General features: G+C 40.3%; 1 protein-coding gene across 1 annotated transcript in view; it reads right to left on the bottom strand.

Annotated features, from left to right (window-relative positions):
- mmp17a (matrix metallopeptidase 17a) overlaps positions 1 to 20,104 on the bottom strand; it is a 65,855-nt gene that overhangs the window by 12,375 nt on the left and 33,376 nt on the right. Inside the window, exons 2-4 of the mRNA XM_054612576.1 lie at positions 14,268 to 14,400; positions 12,990 to 13,125; positions 3,448 to 3,734 (exon numbers count right to left, since the gene is read on the bottom strand). Coding sequence (XP_054468551.1) covers positions 3,448 to 3,734; positions 12,990 to 13,125; positions 14,268 to 14,400 — 556 coding nt within the window. The remainder of the gene's footprint in view (positions 1 to 3,447; positions 3,735 to 12,989; positions 13,126 to 14,267; positions 14,401 to 20,104) is intronic.

Raw genomic sequence — 20,104 nt, 5'->3', positions numbered from 1 at the left:
TGGTAATATCTGCCAACACAGTACAACCACATATTTCTTTCCTACATTTTTTTTTACCCTTAGAGTGAGGATGCTATAACACATATATACTAGATTATTAGAAAGTACAGTGACTATTGACAAAAAAATTGACAATTGAATGCCATGCTCCAGTGAAGCTCAGGACTTGAATCCTTGGAAATATATTTGAAATGGTATCCGGAGAAATGGAAATTAGACCTCTGCAATTTGAAATATTTATCAAAGACTATGGATCCATCTAAACTCCAAGTAACGGAAATTGAAATTGAATTATTAATCTTGAAATCTCATTGATTGAGGAGTTATGACACCTTAAAGTTACAATATCGGCTGATAATAACCCCCATGCCAATATATTGGTCTTTTAATGAATATAACTTTCCCTTTTCAGCTAGATTGTATGTGTTTGGAGATACTTTCCCTTCTTTGTGATTTTCGCCTGCCTAAGGCTAAGTAGATACAAAGAGCTATTATGTCATCAAGAAATCTATTGAGAGGAATGGAAGTCTATTGACTCCTTTTGTGAATTTAGTGTGTTACATTAGGTTGACAGCTCTAGAATAACGTTCCACTACTGCTACTGAACCGACTGGTTGGCGGCTACACAAACAAGAGATGTGGGGCTGTCACATCAATGGTGCAGATTTAATCAACACACATTTTCAGAAATGCGTACTCAATACTAAAAATGCATTGAGTGTATCCTTGAGGTCAGGTGTTGAATACATTCATTTCCTCATGAAACCTTTGCAAAGCCACTCTCACAAATCCACTGTAGCCTAACTGCCCAGCACCAAGCGGCACACTGACAAAGTTAGCGAATTTCATGGTGTCGAATTTAGCTTAAGGGAGAGTGAATATTGGATTTACATTCATCAGGTGGAGAAAAACATGACTTTGAAAGAATGCTAATGTTGCTCAATGTTGGCTGCATGTGTACATTAGCAGAAGTTTCCTAAGTTTCCTTCGTCCTGCACTGCCCCCTAGTGGACACAAATCAGGTAATGCAGCTTTAATGAACAGAAAAAGGCAAAATAGAAGTGTGATAGAAAAGGGTGTACTCATATGGAGTAGAACTACAACTCAGAGCCAGAATCATAGGTGATAATGCATTACTTTCTTAGTAAAAGTGCATTGTTAGTGCTTAATGCAAAAAAAATGTTGAATACCACATTGCTTTAGAGTTGATTGGGGAGATATTATCCTTTATAGTGCATTTGAAAGAAAGATAATATTTAAAATTGTATAATTAGCAAGGACCTTAGTCTTGAGTTAAGTCACAAATTCCTAAAGGTGTTTAAATAGACAGACTCAGAGTAAGACTATGACAAAGATCACAAAGGCAAACTTTCAAGTAGGGGATCAATATCTTGTTATTATATCTTTCAAATAATGGTGTCTCTATTGCACTGTCAATATCTAAACTCGCAAAAATCCTACTTTTGTGCTAAAAGAATGTTACAAAATCAAAGGCAGCAGTAAACAGAGGCAGCGTGTTTTTATTGGCATTGATTGGCTATGAGAAACAGGGGGCTTAAGTGCCTTTACAGAGTGCAGGAGGGAAGTGAGGAGGCGGCAGATGCCTGATTTACAAATGAAAAAGTCTGATGCGTTTTATTTGACGTACATTTTGCCTTTCAAGTTATAAAAGTAATCTTGAAAGCAGGAACATCTAACAACGTACGTTCTAGCTCCAAGTGAAGGCCGTCTTCCATCCGACAGTTCCGTCAAACAATTTATGATTGGAAACATAATTCCTCGTACAGAGAATTTTCTTTGTTTTTGCTTTGTGAGTTCGTCATAATGTTCAACATTTTGATTTGGAAGAGAGAAATAGTTGGGGTTCATGAAGACAGACCTCTGACACCTCCCTCCGTCACTGCCCTGCTCCCAATCACCATACCCGCAATCTATGCAGATTACTCTGTAAACTACAGCATCAGCCCACCATGTCCTGCCGCTGCTACGGCCTGCTGTGAGGTCTAATTGGAGCAGATTGAGCTTTTGTAACATATGGTTCACAGCTTTGCAGGGCAACAGCAAATGAACAGAAATGAACACAGGTCCTGGTTGCATCATAGGCTCACCAGCTGGATCAGTCAGTGCCATCTACACCCCGGTTACAAGCTTTAAGCTCCATCTCTGGGGGGTACGACAACCCCCCGAGGAGCTTATTTTTCAGCCTGAGGTTTTAGTCACTACCATGAGGACTATGTGCAATGAAGAATTGTGTCTTATCTGTCTAAAATCAAGCGATCCTTGTGGTATTGCTTACATAAGCACAATTTTTCTTGGGAACTGAAGAGTTCCTGATCTGCATAGGCTATTAATAAGTGATAACTTCACCAGTGGTGGAAAAATCAGGTCTTTTGCATAAAGAAACACTTTGACATTTTGGGAGATATCTTTGTACGGCTTTCTTGCAAAGAGTTCTTGCAAAGGCGCAGTGGAGAGCAGGGTTGTTATACCACTCGCATAATGTACGCTAATTATGAAGCTGCAGCTAGCTAACTTTCCTTAGCACAGGGACTGGAAAAAGGGACAAACTGCACTTAACAGTGGGTCCACAACCCCATAAATCTCATGAGACATCGTGTTATGGATTGTCATTAAAGCAGTTGTTTGTAGGAATCTCAGATTACTTTGGTATTTTGAGGTCTAGTAGAGGCACACCTTTCAGCTTTTTCTTCTCCATAAATCAAAGGAAACGTTTTGTAATCAGATAACTATATGTTAATCACTCTAAATATGGTGTTTCTGTCTCTTTATTTTCTTCCCAATCATGTGTTAAGAAATTCAAAGCACTCAGTTCTGAAAACCCCATGGCATAATTTAACAATCAAGTGGGATCAAAAATATACATAAACGCTAAACTTCTAATTCTTTTTTGGATTGCTAAAAAAAAGAATGCAAGAGTAGATTGTTTATGGCAGTTGGAGAGAAATGAAAGGCCACCTTTCATGCCTCCTAACAAGCTTGTGGTAACAACCACAACAGCTTTAGTCACCACTCCAAGTCCTGTGTCTGAACCATTGTATGTTATATTCATAGTTCAAACCAATTAAATATTAATTACAGAATCTGGAGCATGAACAAAGGATAGAAGCACAGCTTGGCTCCAAAATGCAGTCAGCGTTCTAGTTTTGGATATAGAAGTCTTGGTGAGCATGGAAGTTCAAAATAGTTTTCCTTCTCTTTTTCATTTTCCTTCAATTTCCTAGAAGCTAACTGTTCCAATCTCTTTTATAGTACTCCTCGAGTCTCTTAGAAATGCTTTGGTGAGACGTTTCCTTGAATATAACTCCACATCCTATCTGCCCCATCATCCATCCATCTTCTAACTCTGATTCAGTTACACATTGTCTTTCACCAAATAATATAAGACAAATTCAAGTGCATGCACACTTGACACTTGAAATTCCTCACCTGGAGATCTGAAGGTCCAGGCCTCGTCATCATCAAAGTGTGTATCTCCAGCTGTGAACCTCTCTCCAGGGAAAAAAGCGTGTGCCACGGTGCCCCCTGGCCCGTCAAAGGGATATCCATCGTTGTGGTCGGCCTTAGTGAAGTCAATCTGAATGTCTGCATCACTGCCGGCCACTTCATGGAAGTTTAGAGGTGCGATGTCACTCCAGACCTTCAGGGCATAGTACATCAGGGCTCGGACAGTGTCCCTGCCCAGTACGGCCGAATCCTTAGGGAAGGTCCTCACTCTGAGAGAAGAAATCGGGGGAGACAGATATGTTACATAAGAGAAGAAAAAAAGATGTAGGGATTATCCAGTGCCAGTGTTTTACTCTCAGGTGTGTTGTGTTCACTTCCCTGTAGCATTTTCCAGCAAATTCCCCTTTCTGAATGGACAGCATTTTACACCTGAGCCACATATACAAAATATAAATTATATAAAAATGTCATCCGTACTTACCAAACTTTTAAAGAAGTACACCTATCATTACCTCCTTTTAGTTATATTGTCCAACCTTTATGTGAAAAATACAAATGTAACATCCTGAATTCTCAAATTCAATCTTTAGATGCTATTTTTTTAAGCAGGCTTCCCAAAAAAATGGTGTTGGTGTTAAATTACTGCTGCTACAGATCATTCCAGATTTCACTTCCTGCCCAGCACCAAATGACAGACAGACAAAAGTTAACGACAAGCTGGTGAACAGAGTGGAGCATTTAGAAAGAGACATAATTTCCCTCAGGAGTTGCTGTAAAACAAAGTAGGACTTGTAATTACAATTGCCAGGTGGACACAATTGTTTCTGAGTCTACTGACTGCATAAATGAAAGGTGAACATATGCCAGTGTAGTGTTCATAGTAATTGCAGATTTAAGTTCACAGACTATATTTAGTCACAGTCCATAGTATAACCGTTGAGATTTCTATCTTATAGTCATGACTATGGCTATAAATAAGAAAGCATTAGAGGAGTAGTGCTATGAACACTTTCATGATTCTGTATATAATTGTATAAACAGGAAACCATCACCTCTCCCATCACTTCTTTCCAATAAAACCATTTCAAGGACATCTTGGTATTTGTCTTACATCCACAGTTTCAGCCTGCATTAGCTGATCATTTCTCCTGCTCCTCACCGCACACTTGAGTTATCTGTTGTTCAGCTGTTACCACGATGTCTTTAGCACACCCAGTGATGCGAATGAGTCCATTAGTGCAGCTAATTAATGTATTAATTAGCAAATATGTCTATGTCAACATGTTGTCACGGAACACATGGGCGGTAAAAGAAACTGTAGCTTAAAGCAATGTGGTGGGAGTAGCTTGAAAAGGAGTTTTACCTCATTAAGATGAAAATGTATGCGGCTGGTTACTTCAATATCTAATCAGAATCACTCTGTGGGCAGACTTGTGATGTGCAGTGAGTGTGATTTATTTTTTCTTGCGGTGATTTGTTAACAAAAAATGTGCTCGCACAGGCCACTTACTCCTACTGCCTGAGCGTCTGCCCCTCACTGCAAACCACAGTTAGCCAAGGTCACTGCAAATGGCTCACCCTCCACAGACAATTCACCTGCTTATTAGTTCTAATTCAGACGGACGAGGGCGGGCGAGTGTGTACGGCTGTGTGTTTGGGTGTGTGTGTTTGGGAGAATGTTGATGAGGGAGAGCGATGGAGAGGCAGAGTGCATGGTTTCGTCACTGCCCGAGTATGTATGTGCATCCTCTATGTGTGTCAGCTTGTGTGTGTGTGTGTGTGTGTTATTGTCGATGGGTCCACCAAGGTCAGAACATTCCTGCCCTGCATTTCAGATGAACGGAGGAGCCCCAGGGAAGTGCTTGTGTTTACATAAGGAGACTATAGGTGCATAAGGAAATGACCCAGGAGGGCCGATATCCTCGTGGCGCCTCCTTTACATTTGGTTAACCTCACCGAGCACGGCTGGGATCTTGTCAGTTTGTGGACATTAAGCCTTGATTTTAACAACCTTATTGATTTAGTCTTAATAAAGCGCTGCAGTAAGATTTGTCGTTTAACAAAATGTTTGCCCTCAAGATCACACAAGCATCGTTCATTTTTTAAAGTTCTATTTTTTTGCCTGACAAAAAAAATGAACTACAGGTGAACTGAGCAGATATATTTATCCTATAATATGATGTATTATTCTACTTGTGTGATAAGCTCATTTGTTTGTGTTGTAGGAGTGTGGGAAACAAAAGGGCTGAGAAAGGCTTTTTGTGGACGGAGTAAATAAACGTCGGCTTTATTTCACACTCTGCATTCGCTCTGACAACACAACACGCGCTCCCCCGTCCCACATCATTAACCTCATCAACCCGCTAACGGTCATGGGTAATGTAGTTGAATAAACCTAACAAGTAACTATAACGTCAACAAGGCTAGCTCGCTGTGAATTCTAACCAATATTGTCCTGCTAGTGAGTGGTCACTACAGTGTGTTATTTTATTCATTATGTTTATATAATATGTAAAGACTTAAACATGACATGCCAACATTTTTAATGAAGGATATTCTTGACCAAGACACCTCAAGACTGAAATTATGATATGACAAAAAAGTTAATATCAAAATCTCCTTTCAGTAATGACATATGTTTAACGGTCATATATGAAAAGTCTCACTGCAACATCCATCAAATGCAATGTCAGTGTGCTTAAATTAATAGTTTGACTTGTGAGGAAATACGACCAACTGCTTTCTGACTTCCTGGAGTCTCCCATAGTTTCCTAGCAACCTCACTGCGATGACAAAACTCCAGCAAATTAAGGAACTTTTATTCACGTTACCTTAGTGGGAAACAGGTCAGAAAAAACCTGTTTACTGCAGTCACAGGTCATATCATTGCATGGTTTCCTCTCAAAATGCATAAAATTGTGGCTGATCAAAGCTGTTGGCTCTGTGATCATGGCGTGAATGTTTATTTTCTACAAATTTCGTGACCGTGACTGATGGGCGGTTAGGAAGTGATAAGCACATGAGCCAGCGGAGTTTGTAGAAGAAAAAAAAAGTGCAGATGTAAGAGTTTTTTGGGCTGCAGCATAAAGCAGGCGTCATCACTGGTGGCTGAGGGCTGTTTAGTAGCAGCACAGCCTCTGAGTGTGCATCATTGACTCACAAATAAATATCTGAGAACAGAGTGTACTGTCAGACATTTCCACATCAATCAAATATAATACCACCATGAAGAACTGCTTACATCAAAGCACACCCTGACACTACTGAGCAGGCAGTCCTGGACAGCCTGTGAATCTTTGGCTATGGTGCTTAACTGACAAACAGAGGATGGAGGAGGAAGGAGGAGGAAGGAGGAAGGTGCATTGTTAACGGCTGATGGGGGTGAGAGTAACCAAGCAGAAAATATGAAATACGCAGGTCAATGTCACAGTATTCAAGATGATTCTTTACTTATTTATCCATCAAAAAATCTGTCTTTAAATTCAAACCAGAATATTAACTATGTCCTTGGTTAGCAATACAACATAACTTCATACTTTATGAAGTTATACTTACCATTTGTTTCCACCAATGGAACATTCTTGTTCTTGTTTTGTTTTACAAACTAGCTGTGTGAGTGTTTTTACTTTTCACTAGACAATCGACGGAACATATGACTGAATTTAAGCATAATGAGGTTTGTGACACATACCGTAATATTAGTCTGCGTTTAATCTCACATTGATGCACATGAAAAGTTAGTGGTTTAGAAACCTGTGCAAACACCGTGAGAACAGAGCTAATCTGAAAGTGATTAATAACATGCATTTTAATTTGAAAGTGATAAATTACTTGAGTTGGTTTAAAGCAGGGTATGCTTTATTCTGAGAAATTGGATTTGGTCAAGGTGTTCATCTATCTTAATTACACTTAAAAGGATTAAATAATTATGAACAAATTAAAAAATATGTTTACCTTTAATAACAGCAGGGCAATGTTTTGCAATGTATTTCACGTGCACTGCATGATTTGGGCAAACTACTGTTGGTCTAGAATAACAAAACCTACCTCTATTTTCCCTACAGAAAAAATATATAAAATATATATATCATGATTCTGACTTATGTTCCTGTTCATGGAGGGGCAGGAATAATGGGCCTCACATGCACACACATCATAATAAAATATACATCATATCCTTTCAATAGGCTGTGTTTCTATTGCACTGCAATGAGAGTGAGATGAATTCCCCAATAGGCAAGATAACAAATGTAATAACATGAATATGAGCAGGTACAACAACATTAAGTTAACCTAACAAACCTTCTAGAAATCCTGTAAATGAAATGACTGTGGGGAGTTGGGATCTCTTTAAAGAGTGACTGTGTGCTTAAAGGAAGTTTTACATCTTATCTGACATGAATGTCTATAAAAAGATCCTTGCAAGGTCCTTAACCAAACTATGTAATAAATATGTAATGAGGAGGCAAAGAAGTTTTGTCATTACAGACTCCATTATGAAATGTTACCTCAACAGTCCAATGTGCTTTTATATATTGGGATACTGCTTTCATTCAGCTGTAGAAAATCTAGAATGTTTCCAGTGTCTGTTACAAAACCTGTTGACCGTTGAACAAGCGCCCTCTATTGGCAAATTGCGTAACTGTGCTATTGAGCGCATGGATGTGCAGTCAGTAATAAATAGGTTTACGGCAGGACAGAGCTCAAAGTGCACTTTACTGCATCCAAATGGTGTGAGTTATGTGTTATTCTGTCAAAGCGCAAGTGAAACCTGTTACTTCTGACTGAAATGGACATTTATTTCAAACTTTCACGGCATATTGTTTGATTTCGCAAAGGCTGTTTTACAAACGCCAAGCTAATCATCATGAGGCTTGCTTGCGCCAATGCTAGTTTAGCGAATTTGGTCAATGTCTCCATTAAGGTATCTAAATGGAGAGTCTGTTTGCATTGCAACTTAAAGGAACGGCCAGTGTAATTTCTCGCTTGTGTGAAACGGGATTAATAGAACGTCGTTGTTTATTTGTGGGCTTATGAAGCCTATGTGCACTAGTAACAAGATTGCACGAATTCTGGTAATAACCCATTGAAGTTATGTACATGTGCATCTGCTTACTTGAATTCTTATTATATTTTGGAACCTTTCATGTCATTTTCTTGTTATAACCCACACATCCTTTAACTCGACACCTATAAGCCCTTAACCATGAGTGTCGTTCATGTTCTGAACGGCACCCTAAGGTGAATGTAAGTATTCCACCAACACCTCCAGTACTAAGTGAATAACTATTCAAGAGTGTAGGTAGGTGTTTCCCCCCCCCCTCACTCATCTTTAACTGGCGTATTTGAGCACAATTCAGTACCTTGGTACTTTATCTGCTGCAGATTAATATAAATGTTCGCTGCAATGTATCAACAATAGAGGGACCTTGCAGCTGAATGAAGACACAGGATACAATAGAAGGCAAAAGGTGTAGGACTCTGTGTGAGTGCACAGTGGATGTTGAGTGTTTGAGTGTCTGGTGATTTTCCAACTCACAATTAGTTAAACCCAAGATTATTACATTTTTATAAATATCTAATAAAAAAGGAAAACAAGTGCAAAACAAGGAACCACATTTTCCACATTCAACAACATACCTTGATAAAAAAGAACTCCCATTAAATTACACCAAACACTCCCAAGGCTGCGGCTCCGTATAGAATATCAGTGCTTTACTATGATGCTTTATTGATGAACCACACCATATGGCAACCTCTTAAAATGTGACTGAATCTGAAAATAGCAAATAATCCACAACTGTTTATAATAAAATAACTTTACATTTACCATCTGTTTCTTGGCAGGAGCTCCAGGCTGAAAAGAAATCTACTAAAGACACAAGGTCCTTACTGTATATCTCATTTTCCCATTAAACCGTGGCTACACAAATGTAATAGCCGCGAGGGGAAAAGGTGGCTACACTCCGGAACCGAAAAGACAGGCGGCCTTATTTCACAAAGACGAGTGGGGCCAAGCTCAAGGCATCTCACGGCGTGTGATATTGGGTAGTAGTAGTTTGGCAGTGCTGGTACGGAGAGGAGAGTAAGATAATAACATATTCCAGTCATAAAACAGCAGGTCTTCACAGCAGTGTGCATGCCGATTCCCCTGAAGCAGATGTTGACTATGTTCAACAGCTTCGGTGCATTGTGATGCTGGATTTCTGCCACTCGTTTTTTCCAGCTCAGTCGAGACCTTACGAGAGCCCTCAACGCAATCATATCCTGACCCCTAAGAAGTGTCTGTATCTCTCTCTGAAAGCCTCCGGTGGGTGGATGTGGGGGATTATTTCAACAAGGCAGTGCCACAGTTGCAAAGCCCCCATAATGTTATCAATAAGCCATAACCATCCTGCCCCGGGTGACGAGGGATTTCGTCTCTCTGAACTCGTCCCTCCTGCAGTCTGATCTGTTACTTCCCCTGCTGAAAATCCGTGTGGAGCAGGAAAAGCAGTGAAAGACACAGACAGACACAGATACATGTTCTTTAAATTCTTTGTTTCTCTTCGAGAGGTGCTCACCTCAACATTATACAACTCATCCTCATCCCGCTGCCCAATCATCTTCAGCATCTTCTCTCAGTCTGAACTTTATTTTCTGTCCTGCTTTCGCAGTATAACTCCTGCAGCCCCATCACTCCCTCGTGCTCCCATAGCCTTTCCTCGTTCCTGCATATCGACCTGCTTCTTCAATCCTCCAGTGCCTCGATGTCCTGCTTTTTTCCTCCGCATTCCCGCTTCATTTTGCTGTTCATCTTAGATCCGTCAGCTTCTTCGGGTCATCATTCCTCTGCAGGTTGCTTTGACCCATTTGACCCGTGTGCTCATTCTCCTTAACTCAGGTTTGAGTGGCTGATATAAAGGCTTTCCTCAGGTACATAAATATGTTTAACTAGTTTGTGTCCACCAAACAGATGACCACCACCTTTGATTATTTTTGTTCATATGCATTATCAGTGCCGTGTATACACTCGCAAATCCAATTTACTTTCAAGACAAACAAAAAAACCTCAGCATCGCCTATTCAGAAAGCATAGCCAGGACATTGACAGCCTACCTGTCTGTTTCAGCGTGTTCCAGCAGTCAGGTACACACTGCAGCTCCCGGCAAAGCAACACCCCACTGAGCTGAGATGCCGTGCTGACCTGTCAGCAGTAAACACCCTGCTCCTCATCTAAACTAAGGCAATTTAACCACTCACACTTGTGAAAAGAGGCCCAACACTAGCATCCAGCGAGAGGAGAAGAATAACAATAAAACCAAGATGGCAGTACAGTCCTGCTGTGTACACAGTACAAAGTATATCACAAAATCAACTTCACTCTAGGTTTCTTGTTTGTTTTTTTCAGGTTATTGTGTGTGTGTGTGTGTGTGTGTGTGTGTGTGTGTGTGTGTGTGTGTGTGTGTGTGTGTGTGTGTGTGTGTGTGTGTGTGTGTGTATGCCACACTGTTTAATTTGTATACATTCTGCAGCTGTTAGTTCTCCTAATGTGTAATCATAACATTCAGAAGCTATTATTTTCAAAGGTAATTATAAACTTTGCAAAGCCAGAATTTACATCCAACCCTGACTGAGCAATCCATATTAAATACAAGCTTAAATAGCTGTGGTTGGTGTTGGAAAAAAAACAACATATAAGGCGGCAACTGTCAATGTGCGTGCAAACATTGCGCCGAAATGTACTGCAAAGTAAAAGTCAACTGTCACTGATTTTTTTTATTTTATTTGAGGCTTCTGCAATATGCTCACAATGACAATGCTATGCAGGCTAACTGGCACTCAACACAAAGTTCTCAACTCAAAGTGTATGCATGTGCAATAAGATCAGCAGTGACTAAACGTTGCATTTTTTTTTAAATTGGTAGGCCTTATCGTATTAGGAGAGCCAGAGAGAGCAGTGGGAATATTTTATCAAAAGTTGCGGTGAGGCTGTTATGACTTGTGTCTGATAGCTGACTGACTGAGAAGCACTGACCCTTAACAAAAAACCTCTCACCAGCAGGGAGAGAGAGAGAATAAAGGAAATCCAACCTCAGTGTTATTTTGTATTGAGTGTGTTGTTCATCTCTTGTCTTTTTCTGCATGTGCTTGTGTGTGCATCAATCAATCAAACTCTTTTTGTATAGCACCTTTCATAGTGCAGTTCAAAGTGCTTCCGAGATGACTGACAAGCCGAAAATAACCGGTACCGTGAAAATGACAGAAAAGACAAAAGTAAGAATAACAGTAATATTAGTTTAAAAAAGTGTACAGAAAAATAGATCGAATAGAATAAATGTATATATCTTAAATACAAAAAAAAAACAAGTGATAAGTAAAATGACATCCAAATGAAGTAACATTTCAACTTAAATACAAAAAGAAATGTAAATAAATGAATGTAAAAAAAAAAAAAAAAAAAAAAAAAAAAAAAAATCAAAGGCCTGGCTGAATAGGTGGGTATTAAGTTAAGGTTTAAAGATTTCAACCCTTTCAGCAGCTCTTAGATCCTCAGGCGGACTGTTCTAGCGGCTTAGAGAATAATAGCTAAAAGCCGATTTACCAAATGTTTTAGTTGCTGCACTTGCACTCTGGAAGTGCTTTCGAAATAAGTTAAATCATTTTTAAATCAATACAGAAACTGAACGACAACCATTGTAAGGATTTGAAAGCAGGTCTTATTTGTACACAGACTGGCCTAAACCTCGTTAAATCAGCCCTGACAGCTTGTGTGAATCAGCAAAGGCCAACCGTATGTTCTGCTTCTTCTTCATCTGCTGCTTTAACACTAAGCGGTGTGTTGCCCTGACTGATGATCCAGCTGCATTTAACCATATGGACCATGTTATTCTATATCGTATGGTATAGACTGTGGGATTTATTTTATCTTTTGGAATCATGCAAATTACTTTGTTGTTGGAGTAGAACTGCATAGACCTGGAGATGCAACGACTGTCTGTGTGCAAAAAAACATTCCATGCATTTCAGGTTCTTCCTCTGAGCCACAATTGATCCAGAAACCAACTATTTCCGCCTTGAGGAAGAGTGGCCTAATCTAATCTAGCAAGGGCTGCACAGATGGAGGAGGAAAAAGTGAAAAAGTGATGGTTTATGTCTTCTAGCTCCATGTATTGCACACACTTGATATACTGAGCTGGACTGAACACAATTGTGTTAGCCTTAGATAACCTGGTCTAATTTGACACAAATTTAACCATACTGAAACAGCAAACACTAAAACATTGTAGTATGTATTTGTACAATATCATATAAAAAAATAAAATGAATTGTATCATAAATGTAGTGTTTTGTTCCCTCCAGCCTAGTAGGATGAATTGGGCACATCTCCATTGACTCGATGATCTCATCTTTGTGAAGCACCCTTCAACCTCCAGCATGACTACAGGTGTAAATGGTGAATGATCTTGACGTAATTTTCTTTTTGTTTGAGGCGTTACCTTATAGTGTCTATTAGATAGATAGTGCATTTCATTTATTCTTACCTCCAGGATAGATGCCTCTTACTCCATTTGTTCTGAGGGTTCAAGCCGCGTTTCCTGCGGCCCATTGTCCCCTCCGCCTCAGCAACGTCTGGCAAAGAACATCTGGGTGTTTTCATCAGACCCAACGTGTCTTGGTCTAAAGGGGTGAGGACAGGTAGTTGTGATACAGACTAATGGAGGAACATTAATTACACAGAATATCAATACACCGTAAATAGAACTTTATTACATCAGTTTTATGACAGCTGGAAAAGTTACTTAACCCTTGAATACAGATTATGATGAACATAAATATAATAGAAAGACATCCACCCCTGCGGTTCAACATCTGTTTGCAAATGAGTGTTTCGATAGCTGTTACTCACACTGTACATGCTCATATGCACACATATGATCCGTGTGCACGAGAGTCCGTTAAGGCCATAAATCATACATGCTCCCTACCAGACCCTCTCACATGCACAATCACACTCCCTGCCTCACACTGCAGTGTGGGCCATAAATTATACTTGTTCACACACAGTCTCCACTGACTTAAAACCATTCACACAGTATCATGCTTTCTACCCTCTACAGTTGTGTACGTGAGATGGAGCAGCAGTGTGTGTGATGTAGAGAATGACATTGTTTGTAGAAGAGAATTGCGGTGTGTGTGTGTGTGTGTGTGTGTGTGTGTGTGTGTGTGTGTGTGTGTGTGTGTGTGTGTGTGTGTGTTTGAGCGAGAGACTGACAATATGCTGTATGTGCGAGAAATGATGTTTAAGGGAGAATAGAAGAAGGTACAGTAATCGATATACTGTTTCCCACTTACAATATAAACTATAATCAATCACACTGTTTCTGTACCGTTTCTACTGTGTGCATGCGTGTGTGTGACATCAAGTGTGATTTATGTTCACAAGGTCGTTTTTAAGGGGTGTAGACATCTGTTTGATGTCATGCAATCCAATACAAAAGAAATACATTTTACCCTTCTAATGTTCACTGGTTGTTTTGTCAGAATAATTGACTCCAATTGCCAGTTTCTAAAGCCATGTTTTGTGTGTGTGTGTGTGTGTGTGTGTGTGTGTGTGTGTGTGTGTGTGTGTGTGTGTGTGTGTGTGTGTGTGTTGTGTTGTGATGTAATTCTCTTTTAGGGTGTACCTTATATTTTCTTCCCCAGGTTCACTTTTAAAGTCACTCTCTCACTCTCACATACTGTAGTCAGGAAGTAAAACACAGAACTAGTGCCAACATAATCCTCCCATTTCCCCCCTGCAATCACACACAGCCACATACCTAAGACTCCAGTCTCCTTCAGCCCTCCGTACTTCTGCATGGCTTTGATGGCCTTGGTCAGGGCCTCCTTGGTCTGAAGCTGACCAGTCACTGGGTCAGGAGGCGGGAGGTAGCCAAACTTACTCAGCCAGTCCTGGAAGGGAAACAGTAGACACAGAGTTCAAGAGTCATCACAGGCATTTCAAGGACTCCAAGTATCCCAAAGCTGCTGAGAGTGTCGGACAACTGTTCATGTTTACTGTCTGCAGATATTGTGTGTCAGGTTATGTGAGAGTTTTATGTCGGAATGCAATGTTTGTACACATATCTAACCATAGAGCAAGGAATCTCTGTCTTTCTGTCTGTGTGTACTCTGCATATCTCGATAACCGCTCATCCGATCGAATACACACTTGGCGGGTGTATTGCTGGGGACCCAAGGGAGTGCAGCGTCGAATTTGGTGCAATTTGGAATAGTGACACGTTCAATAATGATAAACCTCGGATAGACAAGCACACAGCGCTCTGTGCAGCAGCCCGAGGGGGGGCTTCAGGGCTCTGCAGTCCAGCATGCGGTCCACAGCGGGCAGACAGACAGCGGCTTATTGACTGCAGTTCACTTTTGCTGCTGGACCCTGGATAGAGCCTCCTAAAGCTGCATGTACCAGTTAACAAGCATGAGCAGATGGTCTTCAGGCACAGTGCCTCTCTGCCATTGCAACTTGAACTGTGTTCGTTTTTCCCCTACTATGTTATAACTGCACCACTTGGAAAACACATCCACCTCCATCTGTCTCAGCTCCTCCCCTACATGATCCGATAGCCAGTCTGAAACATCAGCTTTTACTAATGGCTTTTGGATCAGCACTCATCAGGAATAAGAGACACAGATCAATGGGAAGGCAACTGTTCTCGATTGACAACACTGGGATAATTCCATGAACTTAATAATCGACTTAAGTTCCTCCTAAGCTGTCTGCTGACAGTTCATATTTGCCTCCTCATTCCTGGCTTTGCTTAACCGAAATGGGAAAGTTTACATAATACAAAAAGAACCCAGGTATCATCAGGATAATAAGCACGGAAAATAATGCTTGAGGAACTTTGATTATGTATAGAAAGCAGAGAGAAAAGAATGTGTCTGAATAACGACTTTGACAATAAACTTTGTTACCCGAGTTAAGTTCTTGTTTACTGTAAACCCATGAGGACTGAATTATATTACATTTTTGATGTGTACAATATAAACACAACGCCATCTTTTCTTATAATGTCCTGATAAAACCGTAAGTAACTGTCTATGTGACGATGGGCTTTTAGCATCTGCGCTAATGCCAGGTGGTAGAAACCTGGCTTCAAGGGCATATGATCATATACCCAGCAGTTAAAAGCAAAGAAACAAGAGGAGAAAAAAAAAAAGGAAATTAATGATGGAACAAAATGTGGTAGTAAAGTGGAAAGATATAAAAAAGAAATGGCTGATTCTGGAGTCTGAACTGCATCAGAGGCTCGGCCTGATACAGTTGACATTTTGTGTATGTGTGGTCTGGTTCGGAGGCAGTGGGATTGTGGGGCAGGTTATGCTGAGCTGGAGGTTTTAGCAAAGCATTTTCAGGTTCAGAAGCCACCCGATCCACTTTTCAGAGTCAGCATACTGAGCGTTTTTGGCATGATGTAAAGAAAAAAAAAAGAAGAAGATATCAGGAAATATTGATCCCTGTTGTAAAATTACCATGACAGTCTCTTCCCGTCCTCAGCGTAGCTGCAGCACAGCGTCAGCTACAGAAAAAACACCCCTGCAGCTGCTTTAGATTCAGCATCTTGCTCAAGGACCTACATGCTAGCACTTGAACCCAGCCCCAGAAGGATCATTTCACTTCACAACCCTGCTACTGCTAAACAAATATCTTTTTTAATATTTTTTTTAACCATATGATGTCCCGAAAAGAACAATACGGATGTAACGGCTAGGGTCTGCATATCCAGAGAACTGACTCTGTGCGTCACACAAATTAAAAACAGGATGAAAACTATTATACAACCACACTAGGCTTGTATGCCTTGGGGGACTTTTTGACTACAATGGAGTATTTTCTGCACACACGTTAGTGCTGGATCCACTTAGATAGCATCAATCAAGAGTGCTGTCTTTGACGGTTTTAAAGCAGCAAAAGGCGAGGCAATATCTGCAGTACATTTCAAACACAGAGGCAATTCAAGGGGTTTAAAATGAGTCACGGAAATGCATTAGAACATTTATGGACATACTAAATGGGACAATATTTAGTTAAGGTAAGTAGAAATAAATTCAAACACACAGTTTGAGTGTCCTTGCAGCATTTATAATATAGAAATCATCACCAGGTAACCTGCTTTTGACTAAAATTGGAGGTGTAATCCTGACTACAGAAAGTCGCTAGATATGTAATTATTAGTATATAGTGGCGGCTTGTTTCTTAGACAATGGAGAGTCATTTACAGTATACAGTATGTAACATCCGTTGCAACAATCAGTAGCATGTGTAAACCACTGTGTGTGTGTCGTGTTAGATGCCCAGAATCCTTGGAACAAATGTTCAGTTGTAAAATGCATGACACTGAAAGCCGCATTTGATTACACTAGATTTAAAGTGTAGAGTGAAGAGAGGGGAAACATCTTGATCTCATGCAGACAGAAAGGGCTGTATATACTGTATATGACCAAAGAACTGAAGCCGCCCGTATGAGTATTTCTCTCCAAATCTGTGATTAACTGCAGCACGAGAGGGCTGACGTCTTTGGCTCAGACTCCAGTCTTCTTTAATCATCCATTATTAAGATGAGGAGACACAGAAAACCATGTCCGATGGACACAATATGCAACACTCCAGTATTACCATATTCTTGTACCCTAAATGAGAGGCATGTTTTCAGAAAACATGCTCTGCCACTGCAGCAAGCTCTTTTTCTGTACAATCAAACCGCTGCTTTGTACAGTCGTAATCTGTCGTGTTTCAGTTGCTCTGCTGGGGTCGGCATAAAAGTTGCCTACAGTGTCTTGTTCAAGTTGTAGAACAGAACCGGAAAACAGCTGATTCGACAAACGAGTAAACAGCTGGCAGAAGAACTTAAAAGACTTGCTTGTGTCACATTCATTCAAAAGGTTCTATGAGAAAATAAAGTAGCGGTTAACAGAGGAATAATTGTCTTTGACACATCATCACTTGGTACAAGAAATGTAAAAGAAACTGCCCATTCTTACTTCTAGCCACTTCTTGTTTTTGTTTTTTGCTAAACTAAGCAGTGTTCACTACGTTTATGAAAAATGTTCTCTGTATATACAGAATATGTACGTCACTGTGGGACCAAAGTCGTTTCCAGGTGGCACAGGATTGAACCAAGGCTGCATTCACACCAAATCAGAGGTGCACAGGCATGTCATATGACATAGCAGGTCATAGCAGGGTAAACACAGGTGATCAAATTCATTACAGTCACGTTTTATTTAGTGTGTCACAGCCATTCTAGTGAGCCAGCTTGCACATTACCAGAGTCCTGACTCACCTTAAAGGAACAGGGCCATAATTAATGTAATTAATTACACCTGTGTTTACCCTGCAAAGACATGTCGAAATGGCTGCTGTGAAAATGGCCTATTCGGTCATAAACGAAAGAAATCTGCTGTTGGTGCTTGGTCAAAGGTCAGGAGAAGAGCCAAAGTTATCACGGTTCATCCTGGGGGGGACAAGACTGTGCATACTAAATTTGATGGCAATCCATCAAATAATTATTGAGACATTTCACTAAAAAACAACGTTATAACCTTGAATCAGGAAAGGTCAGGAGTTCACCTAAAACAATACAGGATTCATCCTCTGGGCACCGTGAATTTACCCGATTTCATGGCAAGTATCTGCAGTCCAGCACCTCAAGAAAATGTTCTTTATTTTGAACTCTCTGTAGTGCACAGTTTACGCTCAACGCCAGCGTTTGATGCAGGCACCAGTTCAACCTTTATTCAACAAAGCGGGAAAGTACAAGTGTGGAGGTCAACAAGAAAAAGGCTGGCACTGAATGTTAAAGAAACGTTGTCATTGAACATAATCCCAAGTTTTTTCAGAATCATCAACATTCTGTCCGTGATAATGTTGTTTATAAGAATCTATCGGGGTGTGTGTGTGTGTTTGTGGACACACAGCAAGGTCGTTGTTCTACGCTGTCAAAAACTCCTAAACTCATCTATCAAGACTGTCAGGACAGCCTGCTGCTCAGAAAGGTGACTGTACAGTGAGTGTGAGTGTCAGCATGTATGTGTGTGAGTGAGAGTGTGTGGAAAGCAAAACAAAAAATAAACAAAAGAAGTCAGAACTTAACCCCACAAAACACATCACTCAGCGGAGACACACAGCAGAGAGGGAAAGGTGAGCGGGAATAGAGGAAAATGGAAGGTGGTGAAAGACATTAGGGGAGATGGAAGGAGACCTCTGATGAGGAGGGCGTCTTGATTCTTAAGATCTGCTCGTCCTCAAGGGAGCCTTCTGTTGTACAGACTTGTAAACATCAAACCAAACCACTGACTGTGATTTCACACACCACAAGAGAAAGAGAGAGGGAGTGCGTAAATGTGAGTCATGCATGAGCTGCATGAATCACGTTGACCAAAAAAAAAAAAAAAAAAGAAAGAAAGAAAGAAGGAAAAGCACAGTGATTCACTTGCACACACACAAAAGGCATCCAATGATTCCTACTGGCCTTACACCGTCCAATGACAGCGGGTCAGAGTGTGACAGGAAGTCGCTTGTGTGTGTTTTTATACCAACTTATACTGAGACTGGAATCGATTAGGGCAGCGTTGTTTGTGGAGTCTATAACGCCAGACTGGTTTTATAAGTTCCTGTGAGCACTTAACTTCTATTTTCCAGTGTAGAAACACGTTTCCTAATTCAAGCTCACCGCAATCACTGTTTTTATATGACGGACAAAAACATCCAACTTTTTAACAGCCAATGTTCAAGCCAAAAGGGAAAGTATTTGTACTAAAAAGACCCACTCATGGTTTTACACTACAAATGTAGATTCAGTACGAAGAGAAAAAGGCCAACGTGGAATTAATTAAGGAGAAATAATTGAGAAAAGCGTTGGAATAAATGCAAAAAGTCATTTGGGACTAGGTTTTGAGAGTTTTATGATTAAACTCCTGGTGAAATAATGGGTATTGAGAATAACTTTAAAACGTAATTATCTATTATGCATGCACCATTATAGACTGGCTCCTTTACGAGGAATGAAAAGAGTCCTGGGTAGCAGAGAGGGACCCATCATCTTATGGGAACACTTCACCCCCAAAGTGACCATTGGAATATCAATTACTCACCCCGTGTTACCTTAAAACCTTGAAGAAAACTTAGTTTTCAAGTTGCAGCTTTTGCACAAACTGCATTTCTTGATATATATCTGCTATATATTTTGCATTATCTAGCAAAACTTTCGTGAACTGGTAGCCACACAGAAAATACTTTTTAAAAAGGGAATAGAGGTAATTATAGCATCATCCATAAAGATCAACTGGATTTTATGGAGCACAAATCAGCATTGCGCTCTAATCGGCGTAGCCGCCATAATTGACACATTCATTTTAATTTAATTATATATTTAACTCCTGTGATAGGCTGGCGACCTGTCCAGGGTGTACTCCAGCACCCCCGCGACCCTTAACTGGATAAGCGGTTACGGAAGATGGATGGATGGATGGATATATTTAACTCATGGCTATTTTTTTTCCTTGCACATAATCGACTGGGCCATTTTCTCTGTCAATGTCCTTCTGCTGGTCATATTACAAAAAAATGCTAAAAACTTGGATTACAAAAGACAATCCA

This window comes from Anoplopoma fimbria, chromosome 14 (assembly GCF_027596085.1).
Source record: "Anoplopoma fimbria isolate UVic2021 breed Golden Eagle Sablefish chromosome 14, Afim_UVic_2022, whole genome shotgun sequence".
Classification (NCBI taxonomy): Eukaryota; Metazoa; Chordata; class Actinopteri; order Perciformes; family Anoplopomatidae; genus Anoplopoma; species Anoplopoma fimbria.
The sequence above is the reverse complement of the archived record's forward strand: the minus strand, read 5'-3'. Positions and strand labels throughout refer to the sequence as shown.